Raw genomic sequence first — 16,946 nt, 5'->3', positions numbered from 1 at the left:
GCTGGTGGGGGCTCCTTTGTTTCCCCTAACCCTGGCATATCAAATCACTGAAGGCTAATTGCATCCTCTCCCAGTGAGGCCAGACAAGGCAGCCCAGCTAGAAGAACATACCCTATGTACAGGCAATAACATTTGGGATAGCCCCCTATTCCAGTTGTTCAGGATCCACATGAAGATCACACTGTGCTACATATGAGTGGGGAAGCCTAGGTCCAGCCTGTGAATTTTCTTCGGTTGGTGGTTCAGGCTCTGAGAACTTTAAGGTCCAGGATAGTTGACTCTGTTGGTCTTCTTGTGGAGTTCCTATGCCTCTAGGGTACAATCTTTTCTCTTTTTCTTACACAAGAATCCCCAAGCTTCAATTACTGTTTGGCTGTGAGTGTATGAATTTGTCTGAGTCAGCTGCTAGGTAGAGCCTCGCAAAGGACAACCATGCTAGACTCTTTGCAAGTGTAACAGTATCATTAAAAGTGTCAGGGATTGGTGTTTATGCATGGGATGGGTCTCAAGTTGGGCTGATTATTGGTTAGCCATTTCTTCGATTCTGCTCCATCCCCCGTCTCTGCATTTCTTGTAGACATGATAAATTTTGGGCTGAAAGTTTTCTGGGTGGGTTTATGCCCCTATCATTCCACTGGGGTTCCTGCCTGGCCTCCTCGGGTTCCATATCCACAATGTTGTGTGTCACATTTAAGGTCACCACCATTGATTCTTGGGCACCTCCTTTATCTCAGGTCTCTGTCTACTCTGGGAGATGCCCTCTACCTCTTCACCCCATCTGTCACACATTTCCATCCATTCTCGAGGCCATCTGACCTCTTTTTCCCTGTGGGTCTCCATGCTGAAGGCTTTCCTTGGAGATCTCTGGTCTGGCTAGGGGCGTGGGTTAAGTTGAAGTGGGGAGAACTTGGGCAGACTGGGAACGGCTTTTGCTGCTTCCACTGCATCTCAGTCACAGGACATCAGGCGAGGCTGAACCAGCAGGGAACTGACTAGCTGGTGAAGGATGCAGGGAGATTCTGGCAGTGAGTTCGGGAGAGCAGATCTCTTTCCCAAGCAGTGGTGTTACAGCTCTTATAACAGAAGCTCTCAGATTATGGAGTTATTCTTGAACACATCTTTAATCCTTCTTAATAGGATTCTTCAATACAGTTTCAGGATGGGTCAGGGTTTGGCAGCAGGAACTTCCTATTGGTTTGACTTGAGAGCTTGGGAAGACCTCATCTACATATTTAGGGGCCTGGTTCTGCTTCTACATGACTAATATGTCTTGAGCCTACATGACCTGGTCACATCCTCATCTGCAGAGGAGGGCTTGGGGCATTGTCCTATGTGACTCATATGTCTCAAACCTCTCTACCAGGGGTTATGGGGGCTGTAGCTATGTGAGAGAGGCCTGATCTCATAGGAGACTGGGAATGCTCCTGCTGTCCCATAGGGTATCAGGGATTCAATCTGTCTTGACTAGGAATCAGGGTACCTTTCACAGCCCCACATTTTCCCACAACCAATCTTGACCCCCTTGCCCCACTTACTTTCCTACTCTTCTACCTTGTTCCTTCTATCTGCCTCCAATGACAATTGTATTACCCCTTTAAGTGAGATTCAAATATTCTCCCTTGTGCTTTCCTTCTCTGTTAGTTTCTTTGAGTCTATAGAGTGTAGGTAGCATAGATATCTATACTTTATGGCTAATATCCACTTATACGTGAGTACATACCATGTGTTTCCTTAAGGAACTGGGTTACCTCACTCAGGATGATATTCTTAAGATCCATCCATTTGCCTGCAAAATTCACGATGTCTTTGTTTCTAATCGCCGAATAGTATTCCATTGTGTAGATGTGCCACATTTTTTTTTTATACATTCTTCAGTTGAGGGACATCTAGGTTTTGGCCATTGCAAATAAAGCTGCTATGAACATAGTTGAGCATCTATCTTTGTGCTATGGTGGAGCATTTTTGGGGCTATGCCCAGGGGGATAGCTGGGTCTTGAGGTAGTTTTGGAGAAGCTGTACAAAGTGATTGTACAAGCTTGCACTCACACCAGCAATGACGTACTCCACACATTCGCCATCATGTGCTACATCTTGAGTTTTTGATCTTAGCCATTTTGACCAGTGTGCGATGGTACCTCAGGGCTGCTTTGATTTGAATTTCCCTGATGACTTCGGACTTTGAACATTTCTTTTTTTTTCTTTTATTGGATATTTTCTTTATTTACATTTCAAATGTTATCTCCTTTCCCAGTTTCCTTTTCAGAAACCCCCTATCCCATCCAACTTCCCCCTGCTTCTATGAGGGTGCTTCCCCCTACACACATCTACTCCCTCTCGCCTCACTGCCCTGTCATTTCCCTACACTGGGTCATCGAGCCTTTACAGGACCAAGGGCCTCTCCTCCCAGTGATGCCTGACAAGGCCATCCTCTACTACATATGGGTCCCTCCATGTGTACTCTTTGGTTGGTGGTTTAGTCCCTGGGAGCTCTGGGTTGTCTGGTTGGTTTATATTGTTGTTCTTCCTATGGGGTTGAAAACCCCTTTGGCTCATTCAGTCCTTTCTCTAACTCCTCCATTGGAGACCCTGTTCTCAGTCCAATGGTTGGTTTTGAGTATCTGTCTCTGTACTTGTCAGCCTCTCAGGTGACAGCTATATCAGGCTCCTATCAGCATGCACTTCTTGGCATCTGCCATAGTTTCTGGGTTTGGTGACTATATGGGATGCATCCCCAGGTGGGGCGGTCTCTGGATTGCCTTTCCTTCAGTCTTTGTTCCACATTTTGTCTCCATCCTTCTGTGAGTATTTTGTTCCCCCTTCTAAGGGGGATAGAAACAATCACACTTTGGTCTCCCTTCTTCTTGAGCTTCATGTGGTCTCTAAATTTTGCCTTGGGTGTACTGAGCATTTTAGTGCTTCTCATCCATTTGAGATTTCTCTTTGAGATTTCTCCCTTAAGTTCGGGAATCCATTTTTAATTGGGTTATTTGTGTTATTGGTATCTAACTTCTTGAGTTCTTTGTAAATTTTGGACATTAGCTTTCTGTCAGATGTAGGGTTAGTAAAGATCTTTTCCCCATGTGTAGGCTATTGTTTGTCCTATTGACAGTATTCTTTGCCTTACAGAGGCTTTGCTGTTTCATGAGGTGCCATTTATCAATTATTGATCTTGAATCCTGAGCCATTGGTATTCTGTTCAGAAAAATGTCTTCTGTACTAATGCACTCAAGGGCATTTCCCATTTTCTCTTCTATGAAATTTATTGTATCAAGTTTAATGTTGAGGTTCTTGATTAACATGGTCTTGAATTTTGTGTAGGGTGATAAATATGGATATATTTTTGTTCTGCCACATGTAGACATCTGGTTAGAGCAGCATCATTTGTTGAAGATGCTTTCTTTTTTACACTGTACAGTTTTGGGTTTTTTATAAAAAATCAAATATCCATAGATATGTGGGTTTATTTCTGGGTCTCCAGTTTTGTGGAGTACAAGCTTTTGAACTAAGACCTAACGACTTTTAATTTCATCAGCGTCTATTGTTGTTTCCCCTTTCATTTCTGATTTTGTTTATTTGCATACTATGACTCTGTCTTTGGGTTAGTTTGGCTATGAGTTTGTCTATCGGATTCTTTTTATTCTTTTCTTTGTTTTTTAACTAATTGATTTCAGCCATGATTTTAATTATTAACTTCTTTCTACTCCTCTTCGGTGTGCTTGCTTCTTTTTGTTCTAGAGCTTTCAGGTGTACCTTTAAATTACTGGTATGGGAACTTTCTAATTTCTTTATGGAGGCCCTTATTGTTCTGAATTTTCTCTTAGCACTGCTTTGATAGTTTCCCATAAATTAGGGTATGTTGTGCCTTCATTTTCATTGAGTTCTAAAAAGTGTTTAATTTTGTTCCCTATCTTTTCATTGATGCATAGGTCATTGAATAGAGAGTTGTTTAATTTTGATGAGTATGTAGGCTTTCCAGTGCTTCTGCTGTTGTTGAAGTGCATCTTTAATCTATGGTGGTCTGATAAGATGCAAGGCATTATTTCAATTTTCTTGTATCTGTTGAGTTTGCTTTGTGGCCGAGTATATGATCAATTTTGGAGAAGATCCATGAAGTTCTGAGAAGAAGGTATATTCTTTTGTGTTTGTGAAATATTCTACAAATGTCTATTAGGTTTATTTGATTCCAAATGTCTGTTACTTCTGTTATTTCTCTGTTTAGTTTTTGTCTGGCTAACCTGTCAGTTGGCGAGCATGGGATGTTGAAGTCTCTCACTATTAATGTGTGGGGTTTGATGTGCGATCTAAGTTTTAGCAATGTTTCTTTTATAAATGCTCTCGTCTTTGGGGCATAAATTTTAGAGTTGAGATATTATCTTTGTAGATTTTTCTTTTGGTGAGCATGAAATATCCTTTCCTGCCTCTTTTAATTAATTTTGGTTGAAAGTCTATTTTATTAGACATAAGAATGGGTACTCCAACTTGCTTCTTGAGTACATTTGCTTGGAAAACTCTTTTTTCCAGACTTTTACTCTGAGGTAATGTCTATGTTTATGGCTGATGTGTTGTCAGGAGCCAAAATGGGACAAGCTAATAACTAGAAGGTGATTTCCCTAAAATGGCCTGCTTCGGATTGTATAATCTAAGACAGGTTCGCCCTTATTAAGTCTGGAATTTATTTTAGGAAAGATTCCTGCTATTAATATGCTTTTCCTGTTATTATTAAACATATATAACAATCATTAAGTAATAGCCCATCTCTTTAGAGCAGATCTCTGCAGATCTACAAAGATGTACTGTCTTGTGGTGATGCTACATAGACAAATAGATGGCTTCTTCAGTCCTAATGATGATCCTGAAATAATTGCTAAAATTATAACAGTGGTTATTAAGCTTTTTTACAGTGGGAATGCTATTGGGTCCTTTTCTGATAGTCAAAACTGCAGTGAGAACTCTGCCAGTCTCCAAGTGTCACCAGTTAATTGCTCTTAGATGGTAACCAGACTTTCTCTTACTCAGAGCACATTCCAAGAGGTTGTAAAACAATTAACTAAAAATCATAAAAAGGGAGCTAATGATTTATTATAGGTGCTAGGACAGAAGATAAAATATTGACTGGTTTTATCTATACAAAACTTCACTAACAACTAATATGGTTTTAAACTTTCAGTGAACCTGTGGAGCTGAGACAGGTGATGGATGTTTAGCCAGATAATTTCTCCCAATGGATATGCATGTAAACATCCTCTGTTGTAAACTTCTATTTCGATTTATAATTTGATTTTTTGTGTGAACCTGTGATGAACTTTGTAACATGTGATCATGTAATCTAAAAGATGTATAAGTACTGAGGACAAGGAGATGAGAGAGAGATAAAGGAACTTTTCCCCTTAGGGAGAATTTTTTGCCTTTCCCCACTTAGAGTAGAAGCTTTTTCCTTTTCCCCACTTAGAAGAGTTTTTCCCCTTCTCACTGAGGATCTTTCCACTTTCTCCCTTAGATAGCTTTCATAGGAAACTTTTTACATTTAGTAATAAAGCTGTAATCACTTTTCCAAGTGTCCCCCTTTCTTCCTGTGACCTCAGACCAGCAGGCTGAAAGTTAGAGCCTGCAGTTCCTGCAGAGAAAGAACAAAGGCTATTTACTTAATCCTTTGCTGTTTTAGGAAGAGTTTGCTAAATGCCAGAGGCTGCAGTTTCTGGCCTCAGAGGAATGCAGAAGGCAGGTCAGCTACAGTAGCATAGTAACTTAGACTTAGATATAAGCAAACTTTTTGTTATACAGTAACCTTAAATATCTCGTAAGACAAAGTCTTACCCTCTGCCAACACTCTTCCACACCTGCTGCCTCTAGAAGAACCAACAAGAAAGAAGACCCTCACCAGGGCTGGTCCCCAGCAATGTGTGTTTCTTGTATACATCAAATGATGGATGCTATTTCCACATCCATTCTTGTTTTAGGGTTTTACCGCTATGAACAGACACCATGACCAAGGCAGTGCTTATAAAGGACAACATTTATTTGGGACTGGCTTACAAGTTTAGAGGTTCAGTCCATTATCATCAAGGTGGGAGCATTGGCATCCTCTAGGCAGGCATGGTGCAGGAGGAGCTGAGAGTTCTACATCTTTATCTGAAGGATGCTAGCAGAATACTGACACCCAGGCAGCTAGGACAAGGGAATTGAAGTCCATATCCACAAGACCACACCTACTTCAACAAGGCCACACCTCCCAACAGTGCCACTCCCCGGGCCAAGCACATACAAACCATGACATATACAAGCCACATAGGCTTGTTCAAACATATGCATTTATGTGGGCCATATCTAGCCATAGCATAATTTAAAAAGTACATTTAGTCCAACTTCCAAAGCCCCTATAGTCTATAGTGGTACCAACAATGCCAAAAGTCCAAAGTTCAAAGTTCCACTCCTTGTTAGCAACATTCCTCAGGAGATATCCTATGGTTCTGGCATCTCGAAAATCTTGGAGTCTCTAAAGGCAACTTCAATGTTACAGCTTCTTGTTTTAATGTCTGTGATCTACACATGATCTTTTGGGCTCCTCCAATGGGCTGGTGTCCCTTCTCCAGCTCTGCCCTCTGTACCACTCTAAACTCAGGTTGATCCACTGCACTGCTGCTGCTGTTCTTGGTGATCATCCCATGGTACTGGCGTCTCCAATATGCTGGAGTCTTCCGTTGCAACTAGGTTTCACCTATAGCCTCTCATAGGCTCTCTTCATGGTGCCAAATCTCAAATCCTTTGCATGACCCCTTCAGGCCTGGGTCTTCAACTACAACTAAGGCTGCACCTTCACCAATAGCTTTCCATGGCCTCTCACAGTGCTAAGCCTCAGCTGCTTTATATGACTCCTTCATGTCTTTAAGAACAGTACCACCTGGATGACTCTTACACATTACCAAGTACAGCTGCAGCATGAGGTACAACCTCAGCTATCTCTGGAACACAGCTTCTTTGTGCTTTCAGAAAGCACTTCCCAGAAGATTTCACCTCAGTGATGTTGGTCTGCTTTTAATTACAGTTATTTTTTTTAGCTCCAGCCATCCAACATCAATTGTCCCAGTAGTCCCTTCTTTTTTTTTCACTCTACAGCCAGAGCTACTTGACCAAAGCTGCCGTGTTCTGCTGCTTGCTGGAGCTGGAAATTGGACCCCCTTATTCTATTCCTAGCTTTCTGTTTCTGACTAAGCTTGGCTTTCCTGGAACTTGCTCTGTAGATTGACCTTGAACTTAGAGATCTACATGGCTATGTGTTCTGTAACGCTGGGATTAAAGGCATGTACCACCATGCCTGGATTGAAGCTTTTCTCTACCTAGAGCCTGCTTTGTCCCAGGAGAATGAATGGAAATATGCACCTGCTGGGGGTGGGGGTGTGGGGGTCGGGTAGCTCTAGAAAGTCACAGAGACCTGGTATGTGAGAAGCTCGCAAGACTCAATGGGGATGACTTTAGCTGAAATGTTCAACAATGGGGAGATGGAACCTGAAGAGACCACCTCCAACCCTCTCCCCCCAATGGAGGGATGGAGTCATCAACCCACCTTTGAAATTTTTGACCCAGAATTGTACCCATCTAAAAGAAATGCAGGGACAGAAGTGGAGCAGAGACTGAAGGAAAGGCCATCCACTGACCAGCACAACTTGGGATCCATCCCAAACCCTGATACTACTACTGATGCTATGCTGTACTTGCAGGCAGGAGCCTAGCATGAATATCCTCTGAGAGGGTCTACCAACAACTGGTTGAGACATATGTAGTCACTTAGGGCCAACCATTGGACTGAGGTCAGGGACACCTACGGAAGAGTTAGAGAAAGGATTGAAGGAACTAAAGGGGATGGCAACCACATAGGAAGACTAACACTTTCAACTAACCCACCCGCTGTGAGCTCCCAGAGACTAAATCACCAACCAAAGAGCATACATGGGCTAGTCTGTGGCTCCCCCATATGTAGCAGACTGCCTTGTTTGGCCTCAGTGGGAAAGGATGTGCCTAATCTTGTAGAGACTTGATGCCCTGGGGAAAGAGAATGCTGAGAGGATGTTTTGGGATGGGAATGGGTGGGGGATCACCTTCTCTGGGCAAAGGGGATGGGGATGGGGTGAAGAACTCTGGGAGTGGGGAGGGAGAGGTGAGGGGCAACATTTGAAGTGTAAGTAAATAAAATGTTTAAAAGAAAGAAGGTGCTGTGATGGTTTGCATATGTTTGTCCCAGGGAGTGGCACTATTAGAAGGTGTGCCCTTGTTGGAGGAAATGTGTCACTGTGGGGGTGGGCTTGGAGACCCTCCTCCTAGCTGCCTGAGGATGCTCAATCTGTCCCTGGCTTCCTTCTGGTGAAATTGTAGAACTCAGCTCCTCCTGAACCATGCCTGCCTGGATGTTGCGATGCTCCTGCCTTGATGATAATGGACTGAACCTCAAAACTTGTAAGCCAGCACCAATTAAATGTTGTCCTTTATAAAACTTGCATTGATCATGGTGTCTGTTCACAACAATAAAACCCTAACTGAGACAGATGCATTCCCCCTTTCCTCTTCAGAAAAGAGCAGGCTTCCAAGAGATGACAGCTTAATAGGGCAAAACAAAATATGAAATTTGTTGATTGAATTTATACTCAATTTTTGTTCTTTCTTTTTTTTTGAGTTTATATATGTTCTGGACAATAAACTTTTGTTAAAAAATAATGCCTACACAGGATTTTTTTCACTTCTGTAGGATGTTTCATTCTATTGATTATTTTTGTTCCCCATGTAAACTTTTTTTTATTTTATTAACTTGAGTATTTCTTATTTACATTTCGAATGTTATTCCCTTTTCTGGTTTCCGGGCAAACATCCCCCTAACCCCTCCCCCTCCCCCTCTATATGGGTGTTCCCCTCCCCATCCTCCCCCCATTACCGCCCTCCCACCAACAATTACGTTCACTCGGGGTTCAGTCTTGGCAGGACCAAGGGCTTCCCCTTCCACTGGTGCTCTTACTGGGCTATTCATTGCTACCTGTGAGGTTGGAGCCCAGGGTCAGTCCATGTATAGTCTTTGGGTAGTGGCTTAGTCCCTGGAAGCTCTTATTGGTTGGCATTGTTGTTCGTATGGCAACAACCCCTTCAAGCTCTTTCAATCCTTTCTCTGATTCCTTCAACGGGGGTCCCATTCTCAGTTCAGTGGTTTGCTGCTGGCATTCGCCTATGTATTAGCTGTATTCTGGCTGTGTCTCTCAGGAGAGATCTACATCCGGTTCCTGTTGGCCTGCACTTCTTTGCTTCATTCATCTTGTCTAATTGGGTGGCTGTATATGTATGGGCCACATGTGGGACAGGTCCTGAATGGGTGTTCCTTCTGCCTCTGTTTTAATCTTTGCCTCCCTATTCCCTGCCAAGGGTATTCTTGTTCCCCTCCTAAAGAAGGAGTGAAGCATTCACATTTTGATCATCCGTCTTGAGTTTCATGTGTTCTGTGCATCTAGGGCAATTCAAGCATTTGGGCTAATATCCACTTATCAATGAGTGCATACCATGTGTGTTCTTCTGTGATTGGGTTACCTCAGTCAGGATGATATTTTCCAGATCCATCCATTTGCCTATGAATTTCATAAAGTCATTGTTTTTGATAGCTGAGTAATATTCCATTGTGTAGATGTACCACATTTTCTGTATCCATTCCTCTGTTGAAGGGCATCTGGGTTCTTTCCAGCTTCTGGCTATTATAAATAAGGCTGCTATGAACATAGTGGAGCACGTGTCTTCTTTATATGTTGGGGCATCTTTTGGGTATATGCCCAAGAGAGGTATAGCTGGGTCCTCAGGTAGTTCAATGTCCAATTTTCTGAGGAACCTCCAGACTGATTTCCAGAATGGTTGTACCAGTCTGCAATCCCACCAACAATGGAGAGTGTTCCTCTTTCTCCACATCCTCGCCAGCATTTGCTGTCACCTGAGTTTTTGATCTTAGCCATTCTCACTGGTGTGAGGTGAAATCTCAGGGTTGTTTTGATTTGTATTTCCCTTATGACTAAAGATGTTGAACATTTCTTTAGGTGTTTCTCAGCCATTCGACATTCCTCAGCTGTGAATTCTTTGTTTAGCTCTGAACTCCATTTTTAATAGGGTTATTTGACTCCCTGCAGTCTAACTTCTTGAGTTCTTTGTATATTTTGGATATAAGGCCTCTATCTGTTGTAGGATTGGTAAAGATCTTTTCCCAATCTGTTGGTTGCCACCGTGTAAACTTTTTAAACTCAGTGCATCCCATTTGAGAATTCTTGATATTTTTCTTGAGGTATCAGAGTCCTTTCTAGAAAGCTAATTCTCATGACTACACATTGAACTATTTTTCATATTTTTTTCTACAGTGCTTTCAAAATTTCCTATCTCTAGTCTACCTTGAGTTTTTGGTAGATAATGAGAAGTGGGAATGTAATTCCATTTGTCTGTATGCATATGTTCAATTCACTCTGCATCGTTTGTCCTTTAGCAGCATAATTTGGGGCTGTCTCATGGAGAATCAGATAACTAGAGCTGCTAACACCTTTGTGCCTCCAAGTCTATTTCAATAGGGTCTCTACTTTTTTGCAATTTCCATTTTTATTCTGGCTTTGCAGTACAACTTTAAGTCAAGCCATGTGTTATCTCCACAGTTGCTCTTTTCACCCACAATTGCTTAGGTAACTCAAGTTTTTGTATCGCCATATGAATTTTGGGGTTAGATTTGCTATTGATTTGAAAAATATCATAATTTTGGTAGAAATTTCATTGATCACATAGATTACTTTTTATGATATGACCATTTAATTCATATCAATTCTGCCTACTCACAAAGATGGTAAGTTTTCTTCATATAATGTCTTCTTCAAATTTTTTCTTCTCTATTTTATAATTTTTATTCGTGAGGTCTCTCACCTCTTTGGCATTTTTGAGGGAGAATATTGTGAATGAAATGATTACTTTCTGTTTTCTTTCTCATCAAATTTGCTGGTGTGTAGAAAAGATAGTAATCATATTTGTTCCTTGATACTGTGCCTTCACCGTTTCTTAGATGTAAAAGCTTTCTAGTAGACTCTTCGACCTATAGGGTTATGAGTCTTTGTGGGTGTTTGTGTTTATGATCGGCAAGGAAATTCACCTGTGCTTTTCTTCATTTCTTCTGCTCTTATCCATCTTGTTTTGGTATCAGACGTCATAGAATGAACTTAGAAATGTTCCATTATGAATCTGTGTTTGCCTAGCTTTATTGGATTGTCCTTGTTGCTATCGGGTAGTGGCATTTTCATCTCTGCTGATTAATGCTGACTCAATATCTGCTTTATCACATATCTCACTAGATAGAGAGGTTGGGACATGGTGTTGTAAGAGTCCTAACTACCAAGTAACTAGGTGAGTAACTAGAAGGCGACTCCAAATGGCTATAACAAACAGTTTTTATACTTTTTAGGGGTACAGGTTATATCATCAAGGTTACCATTTAAACTTATTTTTTAAGCATATTGACCTTTGAATCTATTGGCTAGCAAACATGGGAAGATTATGACATGCCTTTGATCTCTATCTGGAAACAGAGGTTCAGGTGACTATCAGTCAGTACATTCTGCAGTTTTTCAAGAATGTTTCTGTTCCTCCCGAGAGCTGTGGGTAGAGAATGGAATCTGGCCTAGCCTTGACCTGAGGCAGGTGGGCATAAGGCTGGAAAAAGACCCTAGGATCCTTCAGTGTGTGTCTGTAGGTTGAATGCAGACAAGGCAGGTCATGGCTAGACTCTGGAGGTTGGCGATCACAAAAGCAGAGGAGGAAAGACTAGTGCAAATCAAATTCTGATAAAAAACATACTGAGCTTTTTATTTTTTAATTTTCAGTGACATCTGCATACATAAATATCACTGAACTTTGTTTTTGTTTGTTCTTCTACTGTGATTCCTTCTCCTCCGTGTCCCTTCCAGCTTTCATACGCCGTACTCCATTCATTGCATTCTCTCATTCTTCCTTCCATTTCCCTTTAGATTGCTTCCTTCTCTCTTGTACTATTCTTCTAAATATTACACACTCGCGTGCGTGCACACACACATAGTCACAAACGCACACACACACATACTTCTGCATATTTTAAAATGTGATATTTGTCTTTGTGAATCTGACTTATCTTACTTAACAATATGATCTCCAGCTCCATCAGATTTCCTGAAAACATCATAATTTCATTCTTTACAACTGAATAAGATTCCACTGTGTGTATATATATATCACAGTTTTAAACCCAGCTCTCTGTTGATGGAGACTTAGTCTAATTTTATAACTTGGCTACAATGCATAGTCTGTAGTGAACATGCATGTAATTATTGTCTTTGCTTGGAAGCTTTTTCCATACAATCTCACTTGTGAACTCTTCTTGATTTTATCTCTGAGCTCTTGACATCCTAGTCACAAAGCCCTTTCCTATTTCTGTACTGTAAAGTGTTTCTTTATCTTTTCTTTTGTTTCAGGGTCTTAGGTCATATACTAAGGTATTTGATTAATTCAGAGTTGTTTTTTGTTACAAGTTTTTATATTAGTCTTAAAAAATAGAATACAATTTTGTTTTCTTATATGGAAATCTAGGTTTTCCAGCATTATTTGGTAGAAGAGACTTTATTTCCTGACTTCTTTGAACAATAATCAAGTCACTGTAGGTCAGAGGCTCCAAATCTGGGTCCTATTTTGTACCATCCACTTGCCTCTATTTATGCCAATGTCATGCTACTTTTGTTACTGTACCTCTGTGGTAAATTTCTTGGATTTAATTTTAGTTTTCCTCCATTAACTAAAATAGAATATCTTTTTAGACTTCTAAATCTTCTTTGTTGTACTTAATATATTTCTCAGTTTTCATATTCTAGCACTGGCGTTTTATTCATCTGATCGGGACATTTTCATATTTCAAAGATATTAACCTTTTATTATTTAATGTTACTGTGATAGATTTTTCTGGAGGAGAGAAATATAAGTTCGACTAAAGGTATAAAGGTAACTTACTGTTGGAGTAAAGTTAGTGGAAAGTTTTAGGTTTTGTCTGAAGGTTATGCTACTGTTACTAGAAAAGGAAAATACTGGAAAAGACAATACACTTAATTGTCTTTATTGAAAACAACCAAAAGAGGCTTTCTTATCTTGCTAATCTTATCTCTCTTCTTTCTTACCTCTCTTCTCTTAGATCATTTACTTTGGAGAACTTGCAATCTCCCTCAGAGTTATGTGTGTGTGTCTTTGAGGTATAACCATCAAAGAGCATAGTGCTCTCATCTCTCATCTTCTGTATTTGCAGGATCTTAACGTGTCACAGATGACTTAATGTATTATTTGTATAAAGTTTGTTAGCAAACACAGATGTAATCCTACTACCAGCTGAGTATAGGTTGATCTCTGCTCACAGACTTTGCCCTTAGACTTTGTCAAGCCTTATGTCTTGATAAAATATATGCAATTTATTGTAGTCTTCTTACTATATAAAACTACAGAACTTTTCTCATGTTTACAATCATTTAGTGAATTCTTTGTAATTATCATACAAATAATATAATTATCATACATTATGGCTTAATGCTCACTGAGAAACAAAATTATTTTATTTCTCTTCTGCTTCTGGGGAAAGATTTTCTGTGTCAGTAGAAGATTTGCTTTCAGATACATTTTTATTTTCCCAACAAATCAAGCTTCTAAAAGTTCACAGTTCTATACTAATATCTAGTGGTCCCTTATGCTCCTACATATTCTAGGAAATAAAAAAAAATAACAACGTTCCAAGTGAAATCAGTTAGCTTCTTTTCATTTTTCTTCCTGTTTGTTTTATTTTGGAGACAAGCTCACATTTCAGACCTTAGACTGGCCTCAAACTGACAGCCTTCCTGTGTTAGCCTCTGGAGTTCTGGGATTACAGATCCATACCATCAAGACTGGTTAGTTTTCCTTTAATATATAGGCAAAATGAGATTCTTTTTAAAAACAAGAATGCAAGTTTTATATTTTCAGTAATTTCTTCATTGCATGTTTCATATCTCTGTTCCTCAGACTGTATATCACAGGATTAAGGAGTGGTGTAACCACAGAGTAAAACAGAGTCACAAGCTTCTGCACTCCAGCTGCGTGTTCAGATGTTGGGCTCACATACATGACCATCACTGATCCATAGAAAAGAGAAACCACAGTCAAGTGTGACCCACAAGTGGAGAAGGCCTTTCTTCGTCCAGCTGCTGAAGGGACCCTCAGCACAGCTCTCATTACTAGAGCATAAGACCCCATGATAAAGAAAAATGGAACAAATAAAAGCAGGGAACTTAAAGTAGAACTAGTCAGTTCAAGTAAAGAATTTCTCACACAAGTGAGGGCCAACAGGGGGCCTGGGTCACACAGGAAGTGGTCTATAATTCTGGACCCACAGAAGGACATCTGGGAGATGATGATGATGGGAACAGGGAACCAGAGGAAACCAAGCACCCAGCAACTGATCACAAGGATGTTGCAGAGGCGTCCAGTCATGAGGGCAGGATAATGTAGAGGCCTGCAGATGGCAAGGTAACGATCAAATGCCATGACTGCCAGGAAAAAGCACTCTGTAGAACCCAAGGAGAAGAAGAAATAGAACTGCAGGAAGCATCCAGAGAAAGAGATGACTTTGGTGTCAGACAGGAAGTTGGCCAACATGTTGGGGACTGTGGAGGTTACATACCAGATCTCCAGGAAGGAGAAGTTGGCCAGCAGGAGGTACATGGGGGTGTGGAGTCTCTGATCACAGCACACAGCACAGATGATGGAAGCGTTGCCCAAGAGGGTAAGGAGGTAGACAATGAAGAAAAGCACAAAGAGGAGGATTTGCCCTTCCCTGGGGCAGGGGAAGCCCAGGAGGATGAAGCCAGTGATGGTGCTGGAGTTGCTAGGACTGCTGAGGGCTTTCATCTGCCTGTGACCTGTGAAAGTATCAGAAATTATCAAATGTCAGTTCAAAGAGAAATTTAACCATGAAATATTTTAAGTCATTTTCGAAGAATGCAAACATTTATACATCAAATGTCACTATTTTGTTTAATCTTAAATTTGTATGCTGGGCATGGTTTTGATTTGTAGAACACCCAATATAAGATGACACCAACACAAAGGCACAGAAATTTTCTTTTTGTGCAGTGTGGTGAGTGACGCTGTGTTTAATATGTAAGTATAAAGTTTAATAAACAATCAAACACCATACTTAGTATCTATATTGTCCCAACCTGTTGTCACATCACTCATTTTTTTATTTATGACAGTTGCTTCCTCTTTCCTTATAACTTCATGTCACTTTAACCTACAATCTTTCTTTGTTTTTCCCCTTTTTGTATTTGCCACAAATGAAATTGTCCTGTTGGTCTTTTGGGTGATATATCTTTTGTTCCATAGCAACATTATGATATTTTATGGCTCTATGTATGTCTTACAGAAATAAAGCACTTTTTCATTCTTTTATCATTCTATTGTGGATGAATATTTTGGTTTATCTCCAGGATCAATGATTCCTTTATCATTCATTTATACAGTATCATCATCTAACTGATATTTTATCACTCCCATTGGCATATTTATAGTCTGTCAATGTCTTCACCTTTTAGGGCAAGGGGCTTTACCTCATGCTGAGCAATGATAGAAGTTGTATTTTAACAACTTTCCTTTCTGTCTTTCTCAGATTGGATGGTGCTCTCTTACTTTCTTCAGAGTGGACTGCCATATTTAACATGCTTTTCTTTCAACAAAAATATCATTAAAAGATCATGAGAATTGCCAATGAACTGTTCTAGGAGACCATTTTAGTATAGATTAAAACTGACAGCCACTCTGCAAAGTTCTCTATAGGAGATGAGCCTGTGATCAGTATTATGATTTGAACTAAAGGTTTCTTTTTCTTAAATTTTCTTAATACAATTTTTCTTTTATTAAAAATAGATTCTTTTCTCATAGTATATGCCCTGATTATAGTTTTTTCTCCCTCTGCTTCTCCCAGCTGCTTCCTACTTCCCTTCCCTTCCAGATCTACTCTCTTCTTGTCTCTCATTAGAAAAGAATAGGCTCCTAGTAGGTAACATGACAAGATTGAAATATGAAAGTTGAGACCAAAACTATCAGATCAAAGTTAAACATGGCAACCCGACAGGAGCAAAAGAGTCCCAAGAGCAGGCAAAGAGTCAGAGTCCTATTCACTGTCAAAGTTAGGAGTCCCACAAAAATATTAACATAGCAACTATAGTGTGTATACAGAGGACCTGGTGCAGACCCATTAGGTCCTGTGCTAGCTGCTTCTGTCTCTTTGGTCTCTTATGTGTCTTGACTATTGTAATTACTTTAGCAGATGTTTCTTAATTCCACTTTTTGCTTAACCATGTCTCTCCTCAAAAGAAAATAGTGTAAGTGTATATTTATAGATTTCTAATGAAATTTTTCATGGGTTTATCCATTTCCTTGAAAGTTGTTTTTAAGTCATTGGGAATCATCCACATTTTGCTTATAGAAAATTTCCAACAAGCATACAGAAAATGAATCTATGAGAGAGAGAGAGAGAGAGGGAGGGAGAGAAGGAAAGAGAGAGAGAGAGACAGAGAGAGAGAGACAGACAGAGAGAGAGAGAGAGAGAGAGAGAGAGAGAGAGAGAGAGAGAGAGAGAGAATGTAGCTCACAGGTGACTGAGTGAAGCAGTGGGACAGAGAGTTTAGGAGAAATATTATTTTCTGATATATTGATTCATGTTTTCTGATAATGCAACACATCAGTTTTGGTAGGAAGACATTTAGATCAATTAAATAATTTAGATTCATAATTTTATTTTACTTCTGTTAAAGCATTTTTCGTGAGCATCAAGAGTAGACGTAGCTGAGGCATGGAATCAACAATTTTATTTTCTGAAGTAGATATTTGACTGTTATGTTATAAATAGAATCATC

At 40.1% G+C, this 16,946-nt stretch overlaps 3 protein-coding genes across 4 annotated transcripts in view; all 3 read right to left on the bottom strand.

The window, feature by feature from the left end:
- The window catches only part of Or11g26b (olfactory receptor family 11 subfamily G member 26B), a 37,772-nt gene extending 22,945 nt beyond the window's left edge, over window positions 1-14,827 (bottom strand). Inside the window, exon 1 of the mRNA XM_039093558.1 lies at window positions 14,711-14,827. The gene's annotated coding sequence lies outside the window, so the exon portion shown is untranslated. The remainder of the gene's footprint in view (window positions 1-14,710) is intronic.
- Window positions 1-14,834, bottom strand: part of Or11g24 (olfactory receptor family 11 subfamily G member 24) — a 26,542-nt gene extending 11,708 nt beyond the window's left edge. The window contains exon 1 of the mRNA XM_017599768.3: window positions 14,711-14,834. The gene's annotated coding sequence lies outside the window, so the exon portion shown is untranslated. The remainder of the gene's footprint in view (window positions 1-14,710) is intronic.
- The window catches only part of Or11g1 (olfactory receptor family 11 subfamily G member 1), an 18,250-nt gene continuing 15,281 nt past the window's right edge, over window positions 13,978-16,946 (bottom strand). Inside the window, exon 2 of one of the 2 annotated variants that reach the window (XM_006251847.5) lies at window positions 13,978-14,948. In XM_006251847.5, coding sequence (XP_006251909.1) covers window positions 14,002-14,937 — 936 coding nt within the window. In that variant the 5' untranslated portion in view covers window positions 14,938-14,948 and the 3' untranslated portion in view covers window positions 13,978-14,001. Of the gene's footprint in view, window positions 14,949-16,946 lie in introns of those variants that run through there. The other variant, NM_001001003.1, reaches the window with a different exon arrangement.

This window comes from Rattus norvegicus, chromosome 15, assembly GCF_036323735.1.
Source record: "Rattus norvegicus strain BN/NHsdMcwi chromosome 15, GRCr8, whole genome shotgun sequence".
In the NCBI taxonomy this organism is placed as follows: Eukaryota; Metazoa; Chordata; class Mammalia; order Rodentia; family Muridae; genus Rattus; species Rattus norvegicus.
This window is presented reverse-complemented; position numbering and strand designations above follow the sequence as displayed.